At 42.6% G+C, this 24,588-nt stretch overlaps 1 protein-coding gene across 1 annotated transcript in view; it reads left to right on the plus strand.

Annotated features, from left to right (window-relative positions):
- The window catches only part of LOC110160009 (lysine-specific demethylase RSBN1L-like), a 97,619-nt gene that overhangs the window by 65,550 nt on the left and 7,481 nt on the right, over positions 1-24,588 (plus strand). Inside the window, 3 exon segments of the mRNA XM_055153821.1 lie at positions 11,625-11,703; positions 11,706-11,761; positions 13,021-13,163. Coding sequence (XP_055009796.1) covers positions 11,625-11,703; positions 11,706-11,761; positions 13,021-13,163 — 278 coding nt within the window.

Consider the following 24,588-nt stretch of genomic DNA (forward strand, 5'->3'; position numbering starts at 1 on the left):
AAATAAGAACTATGTAAATAGGCACTTATTATGCATTTTAGTATGAGCTAGCTATTAATCTGTGGTCCCTAAACTTAAGTGCTACCAAATGTTTTCTGTTTGAGAGAAAAACTCAGCCTAAATATGCAGGATTTGAACACAATTCCAGGTCTGTTTTTGATGAGGAAACGACATTGTAACATCAATCAGAAACTAGTGTAACACGAGCCCTTGAGTCATGAGGTTTTTGTATCCGTTCTTTTGCTGGTTTTGAAACACTGCTACAAGATCAAGGATGATTTTGCACAAGAAACACAAGAGTCCAGCAAATGTTTCATATAAAAACAATCTCACAAAGCTGTTGGCGTTGTGATACGAAAGTGTAAAAGCGGGGCTGGTGCGTTGAAAAGGAGCAGGCAGAGGCTCTATTCAAATCCGCTGTGGAGGTTTGAGTCGACAAAAGCCTTTTCATCACACGCGGCTCTAAAGGACAGGCCCCAGAGTCTGTCCAGCCTCACCTCAAAACACTATTCAGGTTTTTCAAGTTCCTACAACGGGTTATAATAATTACTGCTTTATACTTCACACTACACTTAACAGACTTGAACTGTAGTTACTTTTCTGATCTATGTTATTATGTCGTTTCCTCGTCGCAAAACAGACCTGGACTTGTGTTTTGGTTTCAGTCTCACACGTTTAACACACAAACCCTGCGTATTTATGGCAGCATGACATCACAAAGTGGAACAGAGCATTTTGAGATTTGGAAATGTAGGCCGACTAATAATAAAAGAGTTACTCAAACATGTGTGAATGAAACAAAACACAACTCCAGGTCTGTTTTTGAGAAGATAACAACATTATAACATGAATTAAATCTCACAAGAGTCAATTTTATAATTTTATAGGAACTTTAAAGGTGCATTGTGTAACTTTTCTGGTGGACGGTTCATGTAGATGTTAGTACTTTTTCTGGGATTAGAGCTGCTCGATTATGAAAAAAAAACATTATCTCGATTATTTTGTTCAATATTGAAATCACGATTTTTTAGTTACACGATGCATTTTTTCAGCATTTCTCACTCTCAAAAAAACAAACACTTTGTTATTGATAATTTATGCACATTTTTCAAATTGAAAATAAATATAAGCCACAAATATGAACCTTAGAGCAGGGTTTTCAAATTGGGTGAATGTGAGTCTCCCCTTAGAGTTGGTAAAGAAAGACGAGCCCCTCCTTCCCCAAAATCCCATCCTCCTGCCGTCCCCCACACAGACCTTTGAAATAAATGCATCTTTTGTGATGAGCTTCGATAACAACTGATAATATATATATATTTTTTACTTTTTGTATTTTCATAGTTTTTAAGAGTGCATTCATAAATGATTTTTACAACAGCAAATCATTTCTAACTTCATGCAAACCTAATTAGGCTTTTAACATCACTGAACATCAGTAGGACACCAGAACTAAACCAGAACTAAACCAGGTCTAAATCAGGTCTAAATCAGGACTAAACCAGGACTAAACCAGGACTAAACCAGGACTAAAGTAGGACTAAACCGGGACTAAACCAGGTCTAAACCAGGACTAAACCAGGTCCAAACAGGACTAAACCAGGACTAAACAAGGACTAAACCGGGTCTAAACCAGGTCTAAACCAGGACTAAACCAGGTCCAAATGAGGTCTAAACCAGGACTAAACCAGGACTAAACCAGTACTAAACTGGGACTAAACCAGGACTAAACCAAGTTCAAACCAGGACTAAACAAGGACTAAATGGGTCTAAACCAGGTCTAAACCAGGTCTAAACCAGGACTAAACCAGGACTAAACCAGGTCTAAACCAGGACTAAACCAAGTCTAAACCAAGTCTAAACCAGGACTAAACCAAGTCTAAACCAGGACTAAACCAGGACTAAACCAGGACTAAACCAGGTCTAAACCAGGTCTAAACCAGGACTAAACCAAGTCTAAACCAGGACTAAACCAGGACTAAACCAGGTCTAAACCAGGACTAAACCAGGACTAAACCAGGACTAAACCAGGACTAAACCAGGACTAAACCAGGTCTAAACCAGGTCTAAACCAGGTCTAAACCAGGACTAAACCAGGACTAAACCAGGACTAAACCAGGACTAATCTTGGACCTGAGAGAGAGAACCAGGAGCCCGCGGAGTAAAGTGTCCACAAAGCACAATCAGGCGACAGCTGCTTTTAGCCCCGTGAGGCGTGGAGTTCTGCGCCGGTCCTTTCACCTGCGGTCACCCGACGGTGTACGCGGGCGCAGCTTCAGGCCCGTCCCGACAGTCAGCGCTGGTTCAGTTCTGGTTGAGTTCTAGTTTAGTCTTGTTTTAGTCCTGGTGTAGTCCACGTGTGTCGCGACTCTCCAGTGGCTCTTTTAAAATGAATAAAATACACTTTGAACATGAAATAAGACATAGAAAAACATAAATGTCTCCAAAATAAACTTATATCCAGCTGTTCTACAATCTTTATGTTTAAAAAATAAAATAAATATTCTTCTCATCCCAAAATAAACTTTCTGAAGCTTTATCATTTCAACTGGATTTCATGAGTTTGGAGATTGTTAGACACACAAATAGAAATCGCGATAAAAATTCAATTAATTGCAGAGCTTCACTAAACCTTTCTACCTTTCATGCAGACCAAACCAGACCAAGTTACAGGTCAGATCTATGGAGAGGCGACCCCACTCACTGTCAGAATGTCTGTTTTTATAGGTATTTTTGAGCTTTAAAACCACCTGTAATTGAATAAATATAAAGTACAGCTGTTTACTGTCACACTGTGGAACATTCCAAGCAGAGCAGTGACGTCTCCATAGAAACAAACAGGTGACCCTCAATGGAAAAGTTACACAGTGCAGCTTTGAGAAAAACACACGTCGCTCTACACTTTGCTCTACTTTTCACGGTTGTGTTTACAAACATATCGGTGGCAGTGAAAGTTCCAGTGTAACGTGAGACTCAGACGTGGTTGCCATGGCGCCCTGTGACCTCCTCCTGTCTGCTGTTACAGACGTGTTACATAACAGAGTCAGATGGAGGCTGGAGCACACGGCTCTGACACAACGGAACGAGAGAACGAGGGAACGACGGAGGGATGAGAGGGATGGAGAGAGGAGAGAGAGAGAGGGATGGAGAGAGGAGAGAGAGAGAAGAGAAAGACAGGAGAGTGGGATGGAGAGAGAGAGATGAGAGAGGAGGGACAAAAGAGATGAGAGAGGGATGAGAGAGGAGGGAGAGGAGAGAAGGATGGAAAGAGTTAGAGGATAGAGAGAGGAGAGAGAGGAGGGACAAAAGAGAAAGGAAAGAGAAATGGGAGGAGAGAGGGAGGATAGAGGAGGGACAAAAGAGAGGAGAGAGGGATGGAAAGAGGAGGAAGAGGAGTTAGAGGATAAAGAGAGCAGAGAGGGATGGAGAAAAGAGAGAGGAGAGAAAGAGGAGGGAGGAGAGAGGGATGGAGAGAGAAGGGAAAAAAGGGAGGAGAGAGGGATGAGAGGAGGGAGGAGAGAGAGAGTAGAGCGAGGAGGGACAAAAGAGGAGAGAAGGATGGAGGGAGAGAGACAGAGAGAGAGGAGGAACAAAGAGAGGTGGGACAAAAGAGAGGAGAATGATGGAGAGAGAGAGAGAGAAGAGAAAGACACGGGAGAGGGATGGAGAGAGAGGAAGGATAAAAGAGGAAAAGGATGGAGAGGAGAGATGGATGAGAGAGGAGGGACAAAAGAGATGAGAGAGAAGGGAGAGGAGAGAAGGATGGAAAGAGGAGTTAGAGGATAGAGAGAGGAGGGACAAAAGAGAAAGGAAAGAGAAATGGGAGGAGAGAGGGAGGATAGAGAAGGGACAAAAGAGAAGAGAGAGGGATGAGAGAGGAGAGAGGAGGAGTTAGAGGATAAAGAGAGCAGAGAGGGATGGAGAAAAGAGAGAGGAGAGAAAGAGGAGGGAGGAGAGAGGGATGGAGAGAGAAGGGACAAAAGAGAGGAGAGAGGGATGAGAGGAGGGAGGAGAGAGAGAGAGGAGGAACAAAGAGAGGAGGGATGAGAGAGGAGGGACAAAAGAGAGGAGGGAGAGGAGTTAAAGGATGGAGAGAGGAGAGAGGGATGGAGAAAAAAGAGGAAGGAGGAGAGAGGGTTGAGAGAGAGAGGAAGGACAAAAGAAAAAGGAGAGAGAGAGACGGGAGGAGAGAGAAAGTAGAGCGAGGAGGGACAAAAGAGGAGAGAAGGATGGAGAGAGGAGGAACAAAGAGAGGAGGGACAAAAGAGAGGAGAATGATGGAAAGAGAGAGAAGAGAAAGACACAGGGGAGAGGGATGGAGAGAGAGAGGAGGGATAAAAGAGGAAAGGGATGGAGAGGAGAGGGATGAGAGAGGAGGGAGAGGAGAAAGGGATGGAAAGAGGAGGAAGAGGAGTTAGAGGATAGAGAGAGGAGAGAGAGGAGGGGAAAAAAGAGAAAGGAGACAGAGAGATGGGAGGAGAGAGACAGAGAGAGGAGCGACAAAGAGGAGGGAGGAGAGAGGGATGAGAGAGGAGGGAGAGGAGAGAAGGATGGAAAAAGGAGGAAGGAGGAGTTAGAGGATAGAGAGGAGAGAGGGATGGAGCAAAGAGAGAGGAGAGAAAGAGGAAGGAGGAGAGAGGGTTGAGAGAGAGGAGGGACAAAAGAGGAGAGAGGGATGGAGAGAGAAGAGAGAGCAGGGACAAAAGAGAGGGGGATGAGAGAGACGAATGAGGGATGGAGACAGGAGAGAGAGTGGAGGGACAAAAGAGGAGAGAGAAGAGAAAGAAAGAGAGGAGAGAGAGATTAGAGAGAGGACAGGGATGGAGAGAAGAGAGAGATAGAGGAGGGAGAAAAGAGATGAGAGAGGAGTGAGAGACAAGAGAGAGAGGATGGATGGAGAGAGAGGAGGTAGGGACAACAGAGAAAGAGAGAGAGTAGAGAGATACAGAAAGAGGGAAAGAGACAAGGATAGAGTAAGAGGAAGGGAGAAAAAAGGAGAGAGAGAAGAGAGAGGAGAGGGGCTGAAAGAACTGAAGCAAGGGGAGGAAAAAAGAAAGAAATATTGTGCGTTTGTTCTTTTTTACCTCGTCGCGAAGAGACTTTATTTGCTTTAGTAATTACTTCTCTGCACAAGAAATAAAAACAGAACAAAAATGTGTTTATCTCATGCTAATGTCGCCCTCCTCTTTCTCTCTATCTCTCTCTCTCTCTTTCTCTCTCTTCTCTTTCTCTCCTCCTCGTGTAAATATCTGTCCGTTTTTGTTTGCGCAGAAACAGATCCGTCTGAAGGCTGGAGCTTTTCCCTGTGAGGAAGTCTGTCACATTTCCTGCGTCTGCTCGCCTCAAACTCACATCAGCGCTTTTATTTTAGCTTCTCTCTCTCTCCGTTTGTTCTTCTGTTCTTTCTCTCTTTCTCTCTTTTAATCTCTCCGTAGATCTTCTCATTCCTTTCACATTTATCCGGTTTAAGCTCCTTGTCTCGCTCCTCTTGTTTGTTTCCCTTCTTTTCCCATCTCTCTCTCTCTCGTTTTTCTCTTTCTCTTGTCCATCTTTCTTTTTTTTATAAATTCCTTCGCTCCGTGTCTCTTTCTCTCTCTCCCCCGCACACATTTCCCCCCTTTATCGTCTGTCATCCGTCACGCTCTCCCTCTCTTCCCACGTCTCTTTCTTTCTCTCTCCTCTCACTCTCCTCCTCTTTCTCTCATTCATCCTGCTGATCTGTCTCTCTTCTCTCCTCCCTTTCTCCCTTCTTCCTTCTCATCCCTCCCTCTCCTCTCTTTCCATCTTCTTTCTCCTCCCTCCTCCTCTCTCTCTCAGCCCACCCTTCTGTCTCTCTTCTCCTCCCTTTCTCCTGCAAACTATTTCTCTCTTCTCTCCTCTCTTTTTCTCTTCTTCTTCTTCCTTCACACCCCTCTCTCCTCTCTGTCTTTCCCTCTCTTTCTTTCTCTCTCTCTATCTTCCATCTGTGTCTCTCCTCCTCTCTTCTCCTCCCTTTCTCTCTTTCTTTCAGTCACCCTACTCATCTGTCTCTCTTCTCTCCTCCCTTTCTCTCTCCTTCCTTCTCATCCCTCCTCTCTCTCTCTCTCTCTCTCTCTCTCTCTCCCTATCCCCTCTGTCTCTTAATCCACCAATCTTTCTCTCTTCTCCTCCCTTTCTCCTGCCAACTATTTCTCTCTTCTCTCCTCTCTTTTTCTCTTCTTCTTCTTCTTCTTCTTCTTCCTTCACACCCCTCTCTCCGTCAACCTCCCTCTCCTCTCTGTCTTTCCCTCTCTCTTTCTTTCTTTCTCATCTCTCTCTCTCTCTATCTTCCATCTTTGTCTCTCCTCCTCTCTTCTCCTCCCTTTCTCCCTCAAACTATTTCTCTCCTCCTCTCTCTTTCGTTCACCCTACTCATCTGTTTCTCTTCTCTCCTCCCTTTCTCTCTCCTTCCTTCTCATGTCAATCCCTCTCTCATCCTCTTTCTCCTCTCTCTCTCCCTCTCTCTCTTCTCTCTCTCTCTCATCATCTTCTCCTCTCTCTTCCCTCTCTTCTCACCCCAGCCGTCTGTCTCTCCTCTCTCTTCCCCTTTTTCTCTCACCCCACCAATCTGTCTCTTCTTCCTTCTCATCCCTCCCTCTCTCAGCCTCCCACTCCCCTCTCTCTCCCTATGCTTTCTCTCTCTCCATTTTCTTTCTCCTCTTTCCTCCCCTCTTTCTCCCACCCCGCTCATCTGTCTCTCCTCTCCTCCCTTCTCCCTTCCTCTCTCCCTCGATCTATTTATCTCTCTTCTCACTCTCCTCCTCTTTCTCTCGTCCACCCCACCAATCTGTCTCTCCTCTCCTCCCTTTTCTGTCTCTTTCCTCTTTTTCCTTCTCACCCCTCTCTCTCTCTCTCTCTCTCTCTCTCTCTCTCAACCTCCCTCTCCTCTCTCTCCCTATCCTTTCTCTCTCTCCATCTTCTTTCTCCTCTCTTCTCCCCTCTCTTTCTCTCTTCTTCCTCTTATTCCTTCTCACCTCTCTCTATCTCTCTTCCTATCCCCTCTTTCTTTCTTTCTTTCTTTCTTTCTCTCTCTCCATCTCCTCTCTCTCTCACACACACCCATCAATCTTTCTCTCTTCTCCTCCCTCTCTCCCTCAAACTATTTCTCTCATTCTCTCTCTTTCAGTCACCCCACTCATCTGTCTCTCTTCTCTCCTCCCTTTCTCTCTCCTTCCTTCTCATGCCTCCCTCTCTCAACCTCTTTCTCCTCTCTCTCTCCCTATCCTCTCTCTCTCTCTCTCTCTCATCATCTTTCTCCTCACCTTCTCTCTCTTCTTCCCCCTCTCTCACTCTTACCCTACTAATCTGTCTCTCTTCTCTTCTTCCTTTTCTTCCCTCCCTCTCTCAACCTCCATCCTCTCTCTTTCCCTGTCCTTTCTCTCTCTCTTACCCCACTCATCTGTCTCTCTTCTCTCCTCCCTTTCTCTCTCCTTCCTCTTCTCCTTCTCATCCCTCTCTCTCAGACTATTTCCCTCCTCCTCATATTTCTCTCATCCTCTCTCTTTCGTTCACCCTACTAATCTGTCTCTCTTCTCCCTTTCTCTCTTCTTCCTTCTCATCCCTCCCTGTCCTCCCTCTCCTCTCTTTCTCCGTATTCTCTCTTTCTCTCTCCATCTTCTTTCTCCTCTCTCTCTTACCCCACCCATCTGTCTCTCTTCTCCTCCTTCTCTCCCTCAAACTATTTATCTCTCTTCTCACTCTCCTCCTCTTTCTCTCGTCCACCCCACCCATCTGTTCTCTCCTCTCCTCCCTTTCTGTCTCTTTCCTCTTTTTCCTTCTCACCCCTCTCTCTCTCTCTCTCTCTCTCTCAACCTCCAACTCCTCTCTATCAAACTCTCCCTCTCTCTCTTTGTTTCTTTCTCTCTCTCCTTCTTCCGTCTGTGTCTCCCCCCTCTTACCCCATCAAACTGTCTCTCTTCTCCTCCCTCTCTCCCTCAAACTATTTCTCTCATCCTCTCTCTTTCGTTCACCCTACTCATCTGTCTCTCTTCTCTCCTCCTTTTCTTTCTCCTTCTCATCTATCCCTCTCTCAACCTTCTCTCTCTCTCTCTCTCTCCTCTGTCCCTCAAACTATTTCTCTCATCCTCTCTCTTTCGTTCACCCTACTTAATCTGTCTCTCTTCTCTTCTTCCTTTTCTTCCCCTCTCTCAACCTCCATCCTCTCTCTTTCCCTGTCCTTTCTCTCTCTCTCTTACCCCACTCATCTGTCTGTCTTCTCTCCTCCCTTTCTCTCTCCTTCCTCTTCTCCTTCTCATCCCTCTCTCTCCTCTCTCTGACTATTTCCCTCCTCCTCATATTTCTCTCATCTTCTCTTTCATTCACTCTACTAATCTGTCTCTCTTCTCCCTTTCTCTCTTCTTCCTTCTCATCCCCCTCAACCTCCCTCTCCTCTCTTCCTCCGTATTCTCTCTTTCTCTCTCCATCTTCTTTCTCCTCTCTCTCTTACCCCACCCATCTGTCTCTCTTCTCCTCCTTCTCTCCCTCAAACTATTTATCTCTCTTCTCAATCTCCTCCTCTTTCTCTCGTCCATCCCACCCATCTGTTTCTCTCCTCTCCTCCCTTTCTCTCTCTCTCTCTTTCCTTCTCACTCCCTCTGCCCAGTATCTCCCCCTCCTTCTCATCCCCCTTTTCCCTCTCTTCTTCTTCTCCTTCTTCTGTCTCTTTCTTATAATGAAGTAAAAACAATGCCATGCCTGTTTTGCTGTTAAATTATGCATTATGTAAACACAGTGTCTCTGGAGTCGTTACAGCGGAGCTCTCCACGCTCGCAGCACGACTCCTCGTTTAAACTCGCTGGATCCGGCCCGTTCAACTCAAACACACACTTTTATTTATAGTTTTGGTTCATTTATAATCATCATAACTTTTCATAATCTCCGTAGTTTTAAACTGAGCTGGATTGTTTCAGTTCAGAGTGACGGAAAGTCTGCATTGTTTTGCCATGAGCTTAAACGACATATTCAGGCATCACGAATTTCGGACTTCCGGTCATCGCGCGATCCATACTGGTAAGGGTTTTCCGAAAAATGTGAGCGTCAAACCTCCGTGTTTGTTTTCCCGGTGGGATGCGTCTATTGACAAAGTCGATCTTTTCAAGTCTTTTGATCCATATCACTTTTGTTTCTGGTTCTGATATTGTCATATTTTAGTTATTAGATTCAGACATGGTAATTGTGTGGTTGTTGGATGTCCTAACAGTGGAAAACAGCTCCAGAAACGGGCTTCGGAAGTTTGTGAACTCCATAACTGCAAAAGGGAATCAGATGTGTGTGACTGCAAACCTCTGTTCAAACTGTTTCTCTTCCCAACGGAATTGAAAAATAGTGAAAGGCGAAGGCGATGGGCAGGATTGATCTACAACACAGGTGTCTAACATAAGGCCCGGGGGCCAGATCCGGCCCTCCAAGACCTTTAATTTGGCCCTCGGCTGATTTTCAACTTAAATATTTAAATTAAAATATTGGTAATTTTCTGTGGTGCTTAGCATAGCAGCGTCTCCAGCGCCTCTGTACGTGGTCCCTCCCACCAGAGCAGCACAAATGAAGACAAACTCTCTTAAAGGACGATCGTTTTGACTGTTGACCGTGACACCCTCATCAGAAAAATGTCAAAAATGAGAAAAGTGAACGCCAAGTGCAGGATTTTCCAAGAAAAATTGACTTATTCCTATGTGCATACAAGTTCATGTTAAAATATTGTGTTGAAATTGCATTTTTCTTAAAGTTTCAGGTTGTTCATAATATTATAATATTTTGTAAAAGAAAGAGATCATCAATTTAAAAAGATTTCTGTAATAGATTTGCGTTTCTCTGCACAAATATTTGAATTTATTGTTATTTTTGAGGTATATATTCCATGAGTTTTCTGATCCGGCCCCTTTGAGATCAAAGTAGGTTGGATATGGCCCCTGGACCAAAATGAGTTTGACACCCCTGATCTACAAGAAAGATAAAAAAAAAAAGAAACCTTTGACTGCCTAAATCATCTCGAGTTTGCAGTGAACATTTTGTATGTGGAGCGCCAACAAAGTAAAATCCCGATCCCTCGCTCAACCTTGGTTACGAATTTAAAAAGTCAACACCAAAGCGAAAGGCACCAACTGTTCACCAAGAAACACCTTCCACTGCAAAGAGACCAAGACGTGATGTTGCTGTAAAACCACAAGAACAAGAAAGTGCAGCTCAGTCTGTTTGTCTTCTGCACCTCTCGATTAACAAACGGGATCCCACTTTGTTGACGCTCCACATACAAAATGTTCGCTGCAAACTCGGGATGATTTCTTAAGCAGTCAAAGTTTACCTTTTTCTTCCTTCCTGTGGATCAATCTTGCCCATCGCCTTCGCCTTTCACTATTTTTCAATTCTGTTGGGCAGAAAAACAGTTTGAACGGAGGTTTACAGTCACACACATCTGATTCCCTTTTGCATTTATGGAGTTTGCAAACTTCCGAAGCCCGTTTTCCGCTGTTAGGATCCAACAACCGCACGATTACGATGTCCGAATCCCAGAACTAAAATATGACAATATTAGAACCAGAAGAAACAGAAAACGCACACCAAAATTCCTGCAGAGGTCCAAATGCAAGGAGCAGCTAGACCAGGGGTGTCAAACTCATTTTGGTCCGGGGGCCATATCCAACCTATTTTGATCCCAAAGGGGCCGGATCAGAACTCATGTCATATAAACCCCAGAAATAACAATAAGTTCAAATATTCGTGCAGAGAAACGCAAATCTATTACAGAAATCTTTTTTAATTGATGAACTCTTTCTTATTATAATATATTATGAACAACCTGAAACTTGTTTGCAAATAGGAATAAGTAAATTTTTCTTGGAAAATCCTGCACTCGGCTCCACTTTTCTCATGTTGGACATTTTTCTGATGAGGGTGTCACGGTCAACAGTCAAAACGATCGTCCTTTAAGAGCGTTTGGAAAGAGACAAGTCTTCATTTGTGCTGCTCTGGTGGGAGGGGCCACGTACAGAGGCGCTGGAGATGCTGCTGTCCTAAGCACCGCAGAAAATTACCAATATTTTAATAGAAAATATAATTAAAATATTTTAGTAGAAAATCACCCAAGGGCCACATTAAAGGTCTTGGAGGGCCGGATCTGGCCCCCGGGCCTTATGTTTGACACCTGTGAGCTAGACAAAAGCGAAAAAATGCACAGCGCACCCAGATGGCCGATGTCCAAAAGCCCCCCTGTGGTCCAGGGCAGGAAGATGATCTGATCAGGGCTTTTTTGGCCAAAACGTTATTTTGAAGGTAGGGTGGTTTTTGGACATCGGCCATCTGGGTGTGCTGTGCATTTTTTCGCTAATATCAGAGCCAGAAACAAAAGTGATTCGGTTCAAAAGACTAGAAAAGTCGGCTTTGTCAATAGATGCATCCCACTGTGAAATCAAACATGCCGGTTTGATGCTGACTTTTTTGGAAAATCCTTCCCAGTATGCATTGCGCGATGACCGGAAGTCGAAATTCGTGATGCTTGTATTCTATCTTTTTCATGGTCAAAGTCCTTAAAATGTCGCCTATAAACAGGAAGCTGCAAACATAAATATACTAAACATTACTGAATTGTGTTTCTGTGTTCTTTTGTGCCGCAGGTGAAGCGCTCGTACAGTCACGGCACGTACAGAGCGGGGCCCATGAGGCAGATCAGTTTGGTGGGAGCCGTGGACGAGGAGTCGGCAGCTATTTCCCAGAATTCCTCGGGCTCCTGGAGGAATCTCTCTTCCTGAAGGTGAGACGCCTGACGAGAAGATACAAAAAACACACAGACATTTGGGAGTAATTATAATTTTAAAATTCCCTTCAAAAGTAATGTTTTTATGACCTCGCACAGCAGGAGGGATTCTTGTAATGTTTGAGTTCTCTCTTGTCTGGCTCAAACTGTTTCGATGGTGCACAGGCCACCAGTGAAGATCTTAAAAGAACAGCGGATAAAAACAATGTAAAAAAAATGAGGATTATAAAATGAAAAAATGCTGAAACAGTTTATTTTTATTTTACTTTATGGCCAAGAGGTGCCTCAGCAGACACAGTAAAATAGACACATTAAAAATTCAAATAGTAAAACGTACATATCTACCGTATTTTTCGTCAATCCGAAGTATAAGTCGCCCCAGCCAAAAAATGTGTAATGAAGAAGAAAAAAACATATATAAGTTGCACTTTTAGGGGGAAATTTATTTTATAAAATCAGAGACCAGGAACCAACATTTCAACTCGAAAGTCAAGTTCTAGTAAAACAATAGAAGAGAAAACAACAGACTGTTAACGTCACATATGAACAGTTTTTCAGATAAACTATAACATAAACAACAGAACAGAACAAGTTTAACAAACTCTCCATCTCACTCCAAATCACTAAATCCATTCAATTCTTCATCCTCGGTGTCACTTCTGAGCAACTCCACGACCTCCGGAGGTAAACAGACGCCGCTTCCTCTTCTGTGTCGCTGTCGTCAGACTCAGCATCAGTTTTAGTTAGAATTATTCCGGCCTTTCTGAATCCCGACACTGAAGTTCAGGCTTTGTCGATCCATCCAGTGACTTCCAGGAAAGGTTCATGTCACACTCTCTCGGTTCCCTTGAAGCTGTGTTCTCCATCCCCGCTTTCCGTCAGTCCCTCACAAGTTTCTCGATCACTCCAAACTTTCTTTCTGCTGCTCGATTACTGTTTTCAGCTGAATATTTTCGCTACTTGCAGCAGGACAGAGGCTCTTTCTGCAGGAGACATGCACAGTAGAGTGAAGTGACAGTGGTACAGGAGTAACAGACACTGACACACAAGACCACAGCCTCTCGTGGCTGTCGGTCGCACCGGAATATAAGTCGCATGACCACCCAAACCATGAAAAAAAGTGCGACTCATAGTCAGAAAAATACGGTACACAGTTATGTTAAAAAAAGCACCAGTCACAGTTCTTATAAATGTTGTTTCTTTTTGTCAATATCTCATCCCTGTTTGGTTTGTTTGTTTGTTTGTGGCTCTCACAGAGGACTCTGCCCTGGGGCTCGTTCTCCAGCCTGAGCTCCATGGAGCCCAAAGACTCAGACGACGGTCCCATTCTGTGGGTGAGGCCTGGAGAGCAGATGATCCCCCTGGCCGACATCCCCAAGTCTCCCTTCAAGAGGAAACGGTCAGAACCTTTATTTTGTATTTTTATGTATTTATTTATTTATTTTCTGAGATAGCAATAAGATCCCAAGTAAGATCTATTTGGCTACGTTCAGACTGCAGACTGAAGTGACCCAAATCCGATTTTTTGGCCTCTATGTGACCTGTATCTGATCTTTTAATGACAGTCTGAACGACACAGATCAGATTTTTTCAAATGTGACCCAGGACACTTGGATATGTGCTCCTAAAACCGATACATATCTGATCTTTTGACATGTGACTTCAGTCTGAACGGCCAAAGCGCATTCATCCACCTACACGTTATCAACAAGCCACAAACGTCACTATTCTGCGCTGAAGTAGGCGAAAATTGTTAATGAACTCCGTGTCACTGAAGCGAAGCACATCACCACTCACCACTCTTGGCTCCGTCTCCACATCCACACGTTCCTTTCAACGGACTGTCCCACGAAACGCCATGGCCAAAAACCTCTCCTTCTCCTTCTCAGTCTCCTCCTTACAACAAATAATCTGTTCATGTTCTGGCTCCGGTACGAGAGGAACTTTAAAATCTCCAGGTGCTCAATGCTCGCGTCCATGTTTGGACAACTTCCGTAAACACAGAGCACGCTCGCTGCGGCTGACGTCGTCGTGTCCTCCGCTTTTGGGCCGTTTAACGTTCACACTGGAGATCACACACGAGTCGCGTTTAACTGGAAATGTGAACGACCTCGCAAAAACATCGGATTTCATAAAAAAAAAATAAAAATTGGAATTGAGCGTTAAGCCCTGCTGTCTGAACGTAGACTTTGTGGATGATTTGAACCCTGGCGGCTGCAGTTTCCCACAGTGTCATTTTGATGTGAGAGCTGAGATCATTGATGCATTTGAGCAGAGAAGACGTCTCACACTACACCACATGGTACACGGGATGAGTCAGAGCCTGGAGCTGTTTATAACCCCCTCTCTTCTCTTCTCTTCTCTTCTCTCTCTCCTCTATCTGCCCCCCTCTCCTCTCTCCTCCCTCTTTCTCTCTAATACGGTGCTAATGTGTGAGTCAGCAGCTATTATTATCATACTACGTGTTGTGATGGATTCATGTCATCGTTAATCTAGAGCCGTTTATAACCGGGAAATACAGCACTGTGTTTGTGGACTGGTAATTGGCAGTGGTGTAGAGGTGTTTTATTTCAGTAAATATTACAATTTTCTATAGATAAGTCATTGCTCTGCCTGGAATGTTCCACAATATGACATTAAACAGTTCTTTTTGCAATTAAATACCTAGAAAAACAGGCATTCTGAGTGTGAGTGGGGTCGCCTCTCCGCAGATCTGACCTGTAACTCGGTCTGGTTTGGTCTCCGTGAAGGAAGGATTTGACAGAGCCTCCACAAGATCTTTTATTTAAACATGTATGCAAAGTAGATCATACATAAATAAGTCTAAAAATGGGGGAGTTGTTGTTAAATCTGAGTTGCCTTTTCATGTTCACCTTAGAGAAGTCGGTGTTCTTTTGTGTGTTTGTCGTGATGTTTGTGGAGTTGTGTGTCGTTGTGTTGTGTGGTGGTTTTCGTGTCTGAAGTGTCAGACTCAGATGTGCAGCAGCTGAACTCAACAGGCACATCTCTGAGGAGTGCAGTCTTTGGTATTTTACTCATGTTTCCCCGCAATGAAAAGCAGCAAGGAATCATGGTCTGTGTAGTTCGCGCTGCAACACAACAAAGCGTTTGCTATGGAAAGACTTGTGATCTTGTGAATCATTATAAGGTCATTGTGATGATTTTTTAAAATTAGATTAAATTTAGATTAAACATACAGTCCATGTATCATTCATTCGTTTTTCAAAATAAAACCAAAAATAAGAAAATGAAAAAACAACTATTTTCTTCATTATTTGTTTTCAAAACCAAAATGAAAAAAACGGATAATGATTCGTTTTCTCGTTTTCGTGACTTAAACTGCGATGTTGGACTAAACCAGGGCTAAACCAGGACGGAACCAGGACGGAACCAGGACGGAACCAGGACGGAACCAGGACTAAACCATTTTCAGTCCTGGTCTGGTCCCAGTCTCAGTCCCGGTCTAGTCCTGGTCTGGTCCCGGTCTCAATCACATTCTGAGCCTGGTCACAGTCCCTGTCTTAGTCCTGGTCCTGTACCCGGACTCAGTCCTGATCTGGTCCCGGTCTAAGTCCTGGTCTCAGTCCCAATCCGGTTCCGATCTGGTCCCGGACCTGGTTTAGCCCTGGTTCAGTCCTGGTTTAGTCCGGAATTGCAGTTTAAGACAGGGGTGTCAAACTCAAATTCACAGAGGCCAAAATTAAAAAGTGGGACTAAGTCGTGGGCCAAACTGAATATTTATTGAAAAATTTCTGCAGGTTTTCTCTTCTTTTGAGATATGTAATGTTAAACCTTTTCTTAATCAAATAAAATTTTATAGTATGTTTATAAAAGTTTTGCTTAAGCATTGAAACCAGAACAAGCAGAATATAAAATAATAACATTTTAAATAAAAAATCATGTCTCGCTAGCCTACCTGTAGCCAGCGGGCAGCTATAATACATATTTGTTACTGTCTGGCGGGCCAACTATAATTATATCGTGGGCCAAATTTGGCCCCCGAGCCTGAGTTTGACATGTCTGGTTTAAGTCATGTAAATGGGAAACGCCCGTTATCCGTTTTTTCAATTTTTTTTTTCCACACAAAATCGAAAACTGAAAAACCGAATCGTTTTCCATTTTTCATTTTGGTTTTGGAGACAAATAATGAAAATAGTTGTTTTTTCATTTTCTCATTTTTGGTTCTATATTGAAAAACGAATGAACGAATTACATACACAGGGATGTACTGATACCGATATTGGTATTGAAGATCGGCGTGGTCCACCCTCCAGAGTGGAAAAGTTGAATACGCTCCGCCGTAGCGTTTCCGTCTACGCTGCCCAAGACGCAAAACTCTGGTCAGATCTGCTCACGTCACGTACGCGTTTACCTCACGTACATCGCCACCTAGTGTTTCCGTCATCACACAAACGTAGACAAGGTTACAGTTCAGATCTGTGTAGAGGCAAGTCCAGTCACTGTTTGTTTTTCAAGGTATGTCTGGAATAAAATCACCTATAATTGAATACACGCTAGATAGATAGATCAGTTTAATGTCATATTATGGAACATTCCAAGCTCCACGAATCCAAACCGACGACAGCCCACCTCCGCCCCCGCAGCAGAAAAGTTCCACAGCGCACCTTTAGTAGTTGCTGTCTTTGTATGACTTTTAGCAGAGTTCCTGGTTAGTCATTCGTTACTGTCAGCGTGTGGTGCTGTGTGTGCGTTTCATCACTCCCAGTCTATTTCTGCCTCGACGCCTCTTATCTCTGAATGAATGAAGTCCAGAGCACACGGGGAGTCTGTGCTCTGCCTGCTGCACACACACGGACTCAACAATGAACCGAAATAGAACAGCAGCTTCAATAGCCATAAACAAATCATAAAAAAAAGAGTATATTTCTAACTCTTATTATACTATTTTATGCTGCTGAGAATATAGAGTGCAGTATTTCGTTTCTGTGTGTTTTTCAAGAGCTGCTCCTGTTAGTGGTCGCATGAAACGGCACCAGTAAACCTGAAATGGAGTACAGTCGGTATATGGGGTATAAAAATGGACGTAGGTGATCTGCTAGACTCCGCGTTCCAAGGAGAAGTGAGCAGTAGCACCTAGTAACTCTGCTCAATTTCATTTCTCTCCAGCGACTAGGTCAGGAATCGGAATACATAGAATAGATGGTTTGTAAGAACTCCAGAAGTTGTAGATCGTGCACCGGCCAATCAGGGAAGAGCTGTGAAGCCATGACGTCAAACTCAAATGTCTGTCTGGGTCCCTTTTGTGGAACAGCACAACAGTAAACAAAGCGTCGAGATGGACGTAGACGAAGACAGACATTCTGTGTTGGCAACGATTCCCGAGATCGAGGATTTAAAGTCGGAACAAAGAGAATGTTTGTTGTAGGGATAGGCGTGATTAATCAATTAATCGATAATTGATCATTAAGAATTTTGTCGATTACATTCATTTTTAATCGACAAACCGAATGTAGGTTGCTGTGCGTAGCGTAGTGTAAGGAGATGAGGCTGCGTCTGACTAACACTGGAGTAGTGCCTCACAGTCCCTTGTTTTGGCTTTGGCATCACACTGTACCTCTCAGTGAGTGTGTTTACAGCACATCAGTGTCCCGGTTTTGTCATGTTGCATGTATACACAGTATCCCGGTTACTACAACATAAAGAGCTGTGATAAACCTGCACATGTCTGATCTCTGAAAACATGAACCATCTCCAACACGACACACACACACAGAACAGACTCACCATCATCATCATCATCATCATCATCATCCCTCTGTCACAGAAAGAACACTCATATTCCACTGAGTTCGTGTCCTTTAGAAGCTGAACCGCATCAGCGCACAAGGAAAGAGCTTATTTTTTCAGCGCTTATAGTTTCTGCAAATGAGTCATGTGGTTTTAAGTTTTGTTTGTGTAAAATGTAAACAAATTTGTATTTGCATTAAACACATTATAATCTCAAACAGGCTGATGTGACTCTAGAGTGGTTATGGTTTATATGTTGTAAAGTTGAGTTTATTTATGCAGATTAGTAATAGTAATAATAAAGATGATCATTATAATATAAAAAATGTTAATGATTAATCAAAAATCGATTGTTAATTCTCCTGATGATCGATTAAGAAAATTGAACCAAATGCCCATCCCTAGTTTGGGAAAAATTTTATTGTCCTTCTTCCTACGGGATTTGGCGCATTACATACATCACGACCAAATAGCAGCGATTGGTTACATAAAAAAGTACCCGCCTACCTTTGAGCAAACAAATCCTAATGCTGCGAGGTCAGACGGTTTCCACGAAGTGATAACCGGATGATGAATCAGGCTGAGTAGCGGACGTCCATTGAAAAAGGACTAGGAAATGAGGTCCTATGTCCAAAATTCCTGCAACTTTTCTATATTTTACCTCAACAAATGTCAATTTATGCCTTACTTTACTCGCGGCAAGTATTAAATTGGTCAAATCGGGACACCTGGGACATTTCTTGTTTAAAACTGGGACAACTCCCTCAGTAAACTTCTGTATACAGTGTTTGGGTACAGTACAGTTTGTTGGCAACAGAACTCTATCATTTAATTAAGTATAAAAGCTGCTAACCCTGTATTTTAAACCTCTATAAAACAGTGAAACGCCTCGGATTCTTATGTTGTGACACTGTGAACCGAAGCTTGATTTGGAAAAATACAGCGCAGATCTAACCATAATTACAATATCTGCTCAAAATCCAGCTACACGTTTCTTTGTGCGCTCGGAGCCAAGTTTGTGAGCGGATCTTGGGACATTTTTCTTCATAAAGCTGCTCACCCTGTAGTTTAGACCTCTACAAACATGCGCTGGGATTTTTTTTATTACTTTCGCAGTTCATGTTTCAGTCCTCTCTTGATTTAAAATACAGTACAGCTCTAGCCATAATTACAATATCTGCTCAAAATCCAGCTACGTATTTCTTCCAAATTGTTGAGCGCTGTAGTGATGGATCCAAATGTTACAAGGGCTTAAATAATGAGAGTATTTGCCACTTTTGCGACGATTCAAATGGCATTTTCAGTTTTATTGCAGCTCTAATTTGAATACATACTCACATCACATTTGGCAAATCATTATAACCGTCTGTGTGAGAAGATCTTGGGACGTTATTCTATATAAAAGCTGATAACTCTGTAGTTTAAACCTCTACAAACGTGTTCTGAAATGCTCGGGATTCTTGTATTAGTTTGGCAGTTCATATTTTAAGTATAGGATTTTAACTATAGACTATAATGTGTAAAAACAAAAAAACAAAAACAAAACAGCTACATATTTAAAGTTTTGGAGAGGATCTTGGGATGTTATTCTATATAAAAGCTGTTAACCCTGTAGTTTAGACCAGTGATCCACAGCCTTAGTTTAGTTTAGTTCTGGTTTAGTCCTGGTTTTAGTCCTGGTTTAGACCTGGTTTTAGTTCTATCTTAGTCCTGATTTATTCCTGGTTTAGTCCTGGTTTTAATCTGGGTTTAATCCTGGGAGTTGGAGGTGCCGATAGCCAATATAAAAGCAGATATATGTAGTGATGTAAAAAATCACTGTAAATCTTCAGTTGATTATAAAACTTAGGTCTGGTTCTGCTGGATTTTAAATTGGGTTTGTTTAGGCGACATTTATTGTTATTCTGCCTCTTTACGTCATATTTAAACACAGTAGGTTGGACTACTGGCATTTTTGCATCACATTCTAGCCAGTAAAGAAAGTAAACTACTGCTATTAGTCTTTAGCGGTAAATGTGTGCGGACCGTGGTAATTAATCATGCGTAAATGCCGATCATTCACACTTTTATTCACAGCTCATTTACAGATCAGCGCAGGTTCAGTAACGTGTGTACAGTCACTATACTCACTTTACACTAGGACAATGTAAGAAAACAGACGGTTTACGTGTGGGAGTTACAGCAGCTAAACTCTAACCAATGGAAAAAAAAAACATAAGTAGCTTCAAAAACCGACACATTTGAAACACAGGCTCCTCTCAGATCACAAGTCTGCACTAATAAGTGTCCTTTTCATCCTGACTCAAAACGATCGTCCATAAATATAATATAATCCAGCATGTTGACTGCAGCTTTGTGTGTAAACAAACACACCTCAGTGACATGACTCTGGGGTGTGTTCAGGGGCAGTGCGGCGTCACAGATGCAGACAAATTACATAATAAATACTGATGCGGCGCCACATATTTGGACATTTATCTGTCTGTAAATTGGATTAAATGAACATAATATAGAGAGTCTAAGATTTATAACGGGATATAACATGCCCACATGGACTTTTTTTTTTTTTTTTATCAGCAAGATTTAGGCCTCAAAGGGCCCCGTATATCTGTCGGGCCCTAGTGCATTGTGTAACTTTTCTGGTGGAGGGTCCGTCACCTGCTTGTTTCTATGGAGATGTCATTGCTCTGCCTGGAATATTCCTCAGTATGACGTATGACAGGTCAAAATACCAAGAAAAGCAGGCATTCTGACTGTGAGCTGAATCGCCTCGCCACAGATCTGACCCGTAACTTGGTCTGGTTTGGTCTCCGTGAAGATAGAATGGAAACATTTCAGACAAAGCAATAACATCTCCATGGAAAAAAAAAAAACATTTGACAAACCTTCCACCAGAAACGTTACACAACTCACCTTTCAAACACAGTACAATTCTAACCATAATTGCAATATCTGCTAAAATTACAGCGACATATTTCTTCCAAATTGTCGAGTGCAGTAGTTTTCACACACTGTGGTTCTGAGTTTGAATGCCCCTGATCCAAACGCGTGAGCTGACTGCAGAGCTGCTGTTTCCAAACATATTTTTTACAATTTTTTTCTCTCTTTGCTCAGAGCCAAATGTGTACAAGTGCTTTCCGCTCTGATCATTTGTTCACTTGCAACTTTTTGACACAAAGCCCGGATGGAATAGAATAATTTTGGCTGGAAATGTTCTGGTGAATTTTAGTGCCAAGTTCCACAGCTACAATCTCTTAAAAAGTAAAAAAAAATAAAATAAATCTCTTGGAACAGGCAAATCGTGTTTCGCTCTGTTTATTGGCAAACGTCAGGATAAAAATACAGATTTTCATAAATGGGCCGCGTTCATGCAACATCACCAAAAACTAAAATCCCTGTAGGTTAAACTGAGCTGGAGGAAAGTTCAGATTTTTATGGTGGAATTTGACGTTAAACTGTCACATTGCAAACAGGCTCTGTTCAAGCTTACGTCACAAACCAGGAAGACGTTTGGAAACAACGACGACGACTTCCTTTGTGCTCTGTTCGCGGTAGTAATTCTGACAAATCTAGGACTTGTTTCTGTGTAGACTCTGCACACCTGAACGGGCGACAGGTGCGCTGGATGAGAGGGACTTATCTGTTTTTAAAGAAAACTCTCGCACACTGTCTCACTCTTGGTTTTTCTTTTATTGGTACAACGTTTCAGACCTTCCTCAGGTATGAAGAGCCCCTTCCGCTCCCCTCACCCCCCCCCATGCGCTCTTCATTGTAACACTTTTTTTCATAACATTACATTAAACAGCAATTCATCATTTAAGCCTTTAGGACCAGTGGTGGGAGTAATGCCTTATAAAAGTAAATGTCTTATTTTACTTGTGTACAAATGTCAGTAACGCGCATCACAATGCATTTTTAACCTGGACTGAAGTGGTGGGTTTTTCGTTTTTCTTTATACAAATTCGCTAAAATCACCGCGATATCAGCAGCGGTGAAACACGCCCGCGTAGACCGTCAGGTGACCGCGGGCGCAAGGACCAACGCAGAACTCCACGGGGCGAACCGCAGGTGACACCCGATCGACAGGGTGTCTGCAATTCCTGCGCTTCCAAGTTCTAGTCCAAGATTAGTCCTTGTTCAGTCCTGTTTCAGCTCTAGTTTAGACCTGGTTTAGTCCTGTTTCAGTCCATATAAGGTGCAAAAGTTCAGCATCTTCACAGTTATTTTGGTGAGAGTAACATAAAAGTGCTGCAATAGTCATGTAATGTTTTACATTTTCATAAATACTACATTACAGTTTTAAAGTAACTTGCCCAACAGTGTTTAGGACTAAGAGTTTGTAGAGTGAAAATCCAATGGGCTTTGTGTCGTTTTAGCGCCCGATCATGGTCACTCCCCCCTCCGCAAGGCAGCCACTTGTTCGATCCCACAGAAACGTAAGGACGACTTATCATGTTTCAGTTGGTTAAAGTGAACAGCAGCCGGAGAGTCGGGGTCTTGGCGTCTTATTGCGCTTTTGTGCTCGCTTATGCTCGTTTTTAGTTTTCTTATGGTCTTTCCAATATAAGTGAAACCACACTGGCAGCGCAGCAGGTAAACTACATGAGTGGACGCACATGTAATGACGCGCCTAATGGGGAGTAGAAGGGTGACAAAAGTGAGACGTCTTTGTGGTGTTGTGGCACTGAGCGCAACTACCACATCTATAACTGCCATTAGGAATAGAGGCAAAGATTCTCTGTCGTGGGAGAAGTCTGAATGTACCAAAGTGTCTCGCAGGTTTCTGCCTCTTCTATTGGTAAATAGAGGTGGATCCTTAAATATTTGGGACAATTCTGGATCAGTGCCAGTGTTTTAAATGATTGATTTGATCCCATGGCTCTGGGGTGAATACACTGTGTTCAGTATCACTGAGAATTGTCTCTCTTTTTTATTTTCCTTCTTTAACAACACATCCTTTGGTTTGGATAACGTGGCAGTACACGCCTCTTCTACCCGCTGTGCAGAGTAACCTCTTTCCATGTATTTTGTTTTGTTTAGGGCGGGGCCATAATATCATTTTTTACTCATCCTGACCTTATCTGTTCTTATGTTGAGTTTCAATTGTTGACATTTTCCCATCCAACCTCCCGCTGCTGCCATGAAAATCGATTTCTGAGCTCTCTTTCAGTATTTACTCTCTCTGGGTCTTCACTCAAAATGATAGCTCACTAAAAACATTAATTACTTGTCCGTATGTTATTGCTTACTGCTTCGATTTTTGCAATTTTCCTCAAAAAACTCAATATAGGGATCGCTGGAAATGTTTACAAAACATGCACAACAGGTCAAATCCTCCAGCTAGTTACTTCTTTATGGCAGTACTACGAGCATAAAGTATCATTTGTGTTACTATATTTGGATTTTTTTAGACAATGTGGGGCTAAAATAGTCTCTCCTATTCATGGGAGTTCTGACCAAGACTAGTTCGAGATCTGGAGACGGTCCGATTACACTTTTACACTTTTCCTGAGCTCAGCGCCTCTCTCCTCTGCACCAAAAAAGACTAAAATCTAAAATGCCTTAAAGTGCGTGGGCGGCTCTCTCTCTCTCTCTCTCTCTCTCTCTCCCTCCTGTGTTTGCTGCACTTCGTCTGCGCAGCATAAATATGAGTTATTCTGGTGTTTGGTCTTTGCTTTGTGCTGTTTCTCACTGATGTGATTTAAAAACAAGACGAGAAAAGCACAACAACAAAGGGCTGCGGATTCAGACGAAAACTAATTGCAGTAAAAAAAAAAAAGATTCGGGAAAGTTTCTAGCTGTTTATTGATACGTTTAATTAAGGACTGGCGTGGGAGGGTGGAAGTTTTGGTCATGTATGTCTATGGTGGAATGTGCAGCAGTTACCGCGGCGATACAAAACACACATTACCAAACACTGACAAAAACGCAAACACAAAATGGATTTAAACAGCGCATTTTCAGGAGCCTTTGATAAATACGAGCGTTCATGGTTGTTTTTAGGTGTTTGATTTGAACGAAAAAGTTGAGATTGTCACTAGGGATGGGCATGATTAGTCGATTAATCCATAATTGATCATTAAGAATTTCATCGATTACGTTCATTTTAATCGACAAACCGAATGTAGGTTGCTGTGCGTAGCGTGGGGTGACCAAACGTCTGTGTCCGGGGACAAACGGGTCTGGACACTGAGAAGGAGCGAGCAGACACAAACAGTCTGCAACAACTCGCCGAAGCGCAAATGCGTATTTATTTATTTATTTTTAAACATATTTTATTAAGTTTTTAACATTTTAACACAACACACAAAACAAAGAGCAGTCTGAGCATGTGTTTGAGTTTCAGTGTTGGGGAGTAACAGATTACATGTACCGGAGTTATGTAATCAGAGTACAAATTATGAGTAACTGTATTTAGTTACAGTTACTATTTCCATGAGTGGTAATTGGATTACAGTTACTTTGTTGAAATAAATGGATTACACGGTGGTATTTTCCTGTTTTCACATTTTGGGCTAAACCAGGACTAAACCACCAGGTCTAAACCAGGACTAAACCAAGTCTAAACCAAGTCTAAAACCAGGTCTAAAACCAGGTCTAAAACCAGGTCTAAAACCAGGTCTAAAACCAGGTCTAAAACCAGGACTAAAACCAGGGTCAATTTGAAGAGAACAAACAAGAATTTTCAGGATGTGGTTGTTACATTCATGTAGTTTTAAAAAAAACGTGACAATATCAAGTAATCCAAAGTATTCAGATTACATTACTCACTTTAAGTAATTTAATGGATTATGTTACAAACTACATTTTGGGGTATGTAATCTGTAATCTGTAGGGGAATACATTTTAAAAGTGACCTTCCCAACACTGTTGAGTTTTTCTCATTACATACATATTACCCAATTAAGTAAGACACACTGACCCGATCAAACAGGCAAACCAACCAACCGCCCGCCACAGCACTGAGCCTGTACCTCTTTGTATAATGATAGTGAGATCACCGGGCAAGTAATCAAGAAAGAAATCATCATTACCTTTCAATTTTGCACTGACTCTTTCCATGGGTAAGACTCTAA

The sequence above is a fragment of the Boleophthalmus pectinirostris genome, unplaced genomic scaffold, assembly GCF_026225935.1.
Source record: "Boleophthalmus pectinirostris isolate CB_2022bp ecotype Guang Dong unplaced genomic scaffold, ASM2622593v1 HiC_scaffold_18, whole genome shotgun sequence".
NCBI lineage: Eukaryota > Metazoa > Chordata > Actinopteri > Gobiiformes > Gobiidae > Boleophthalmus > Boleophthalmus pectinirostris.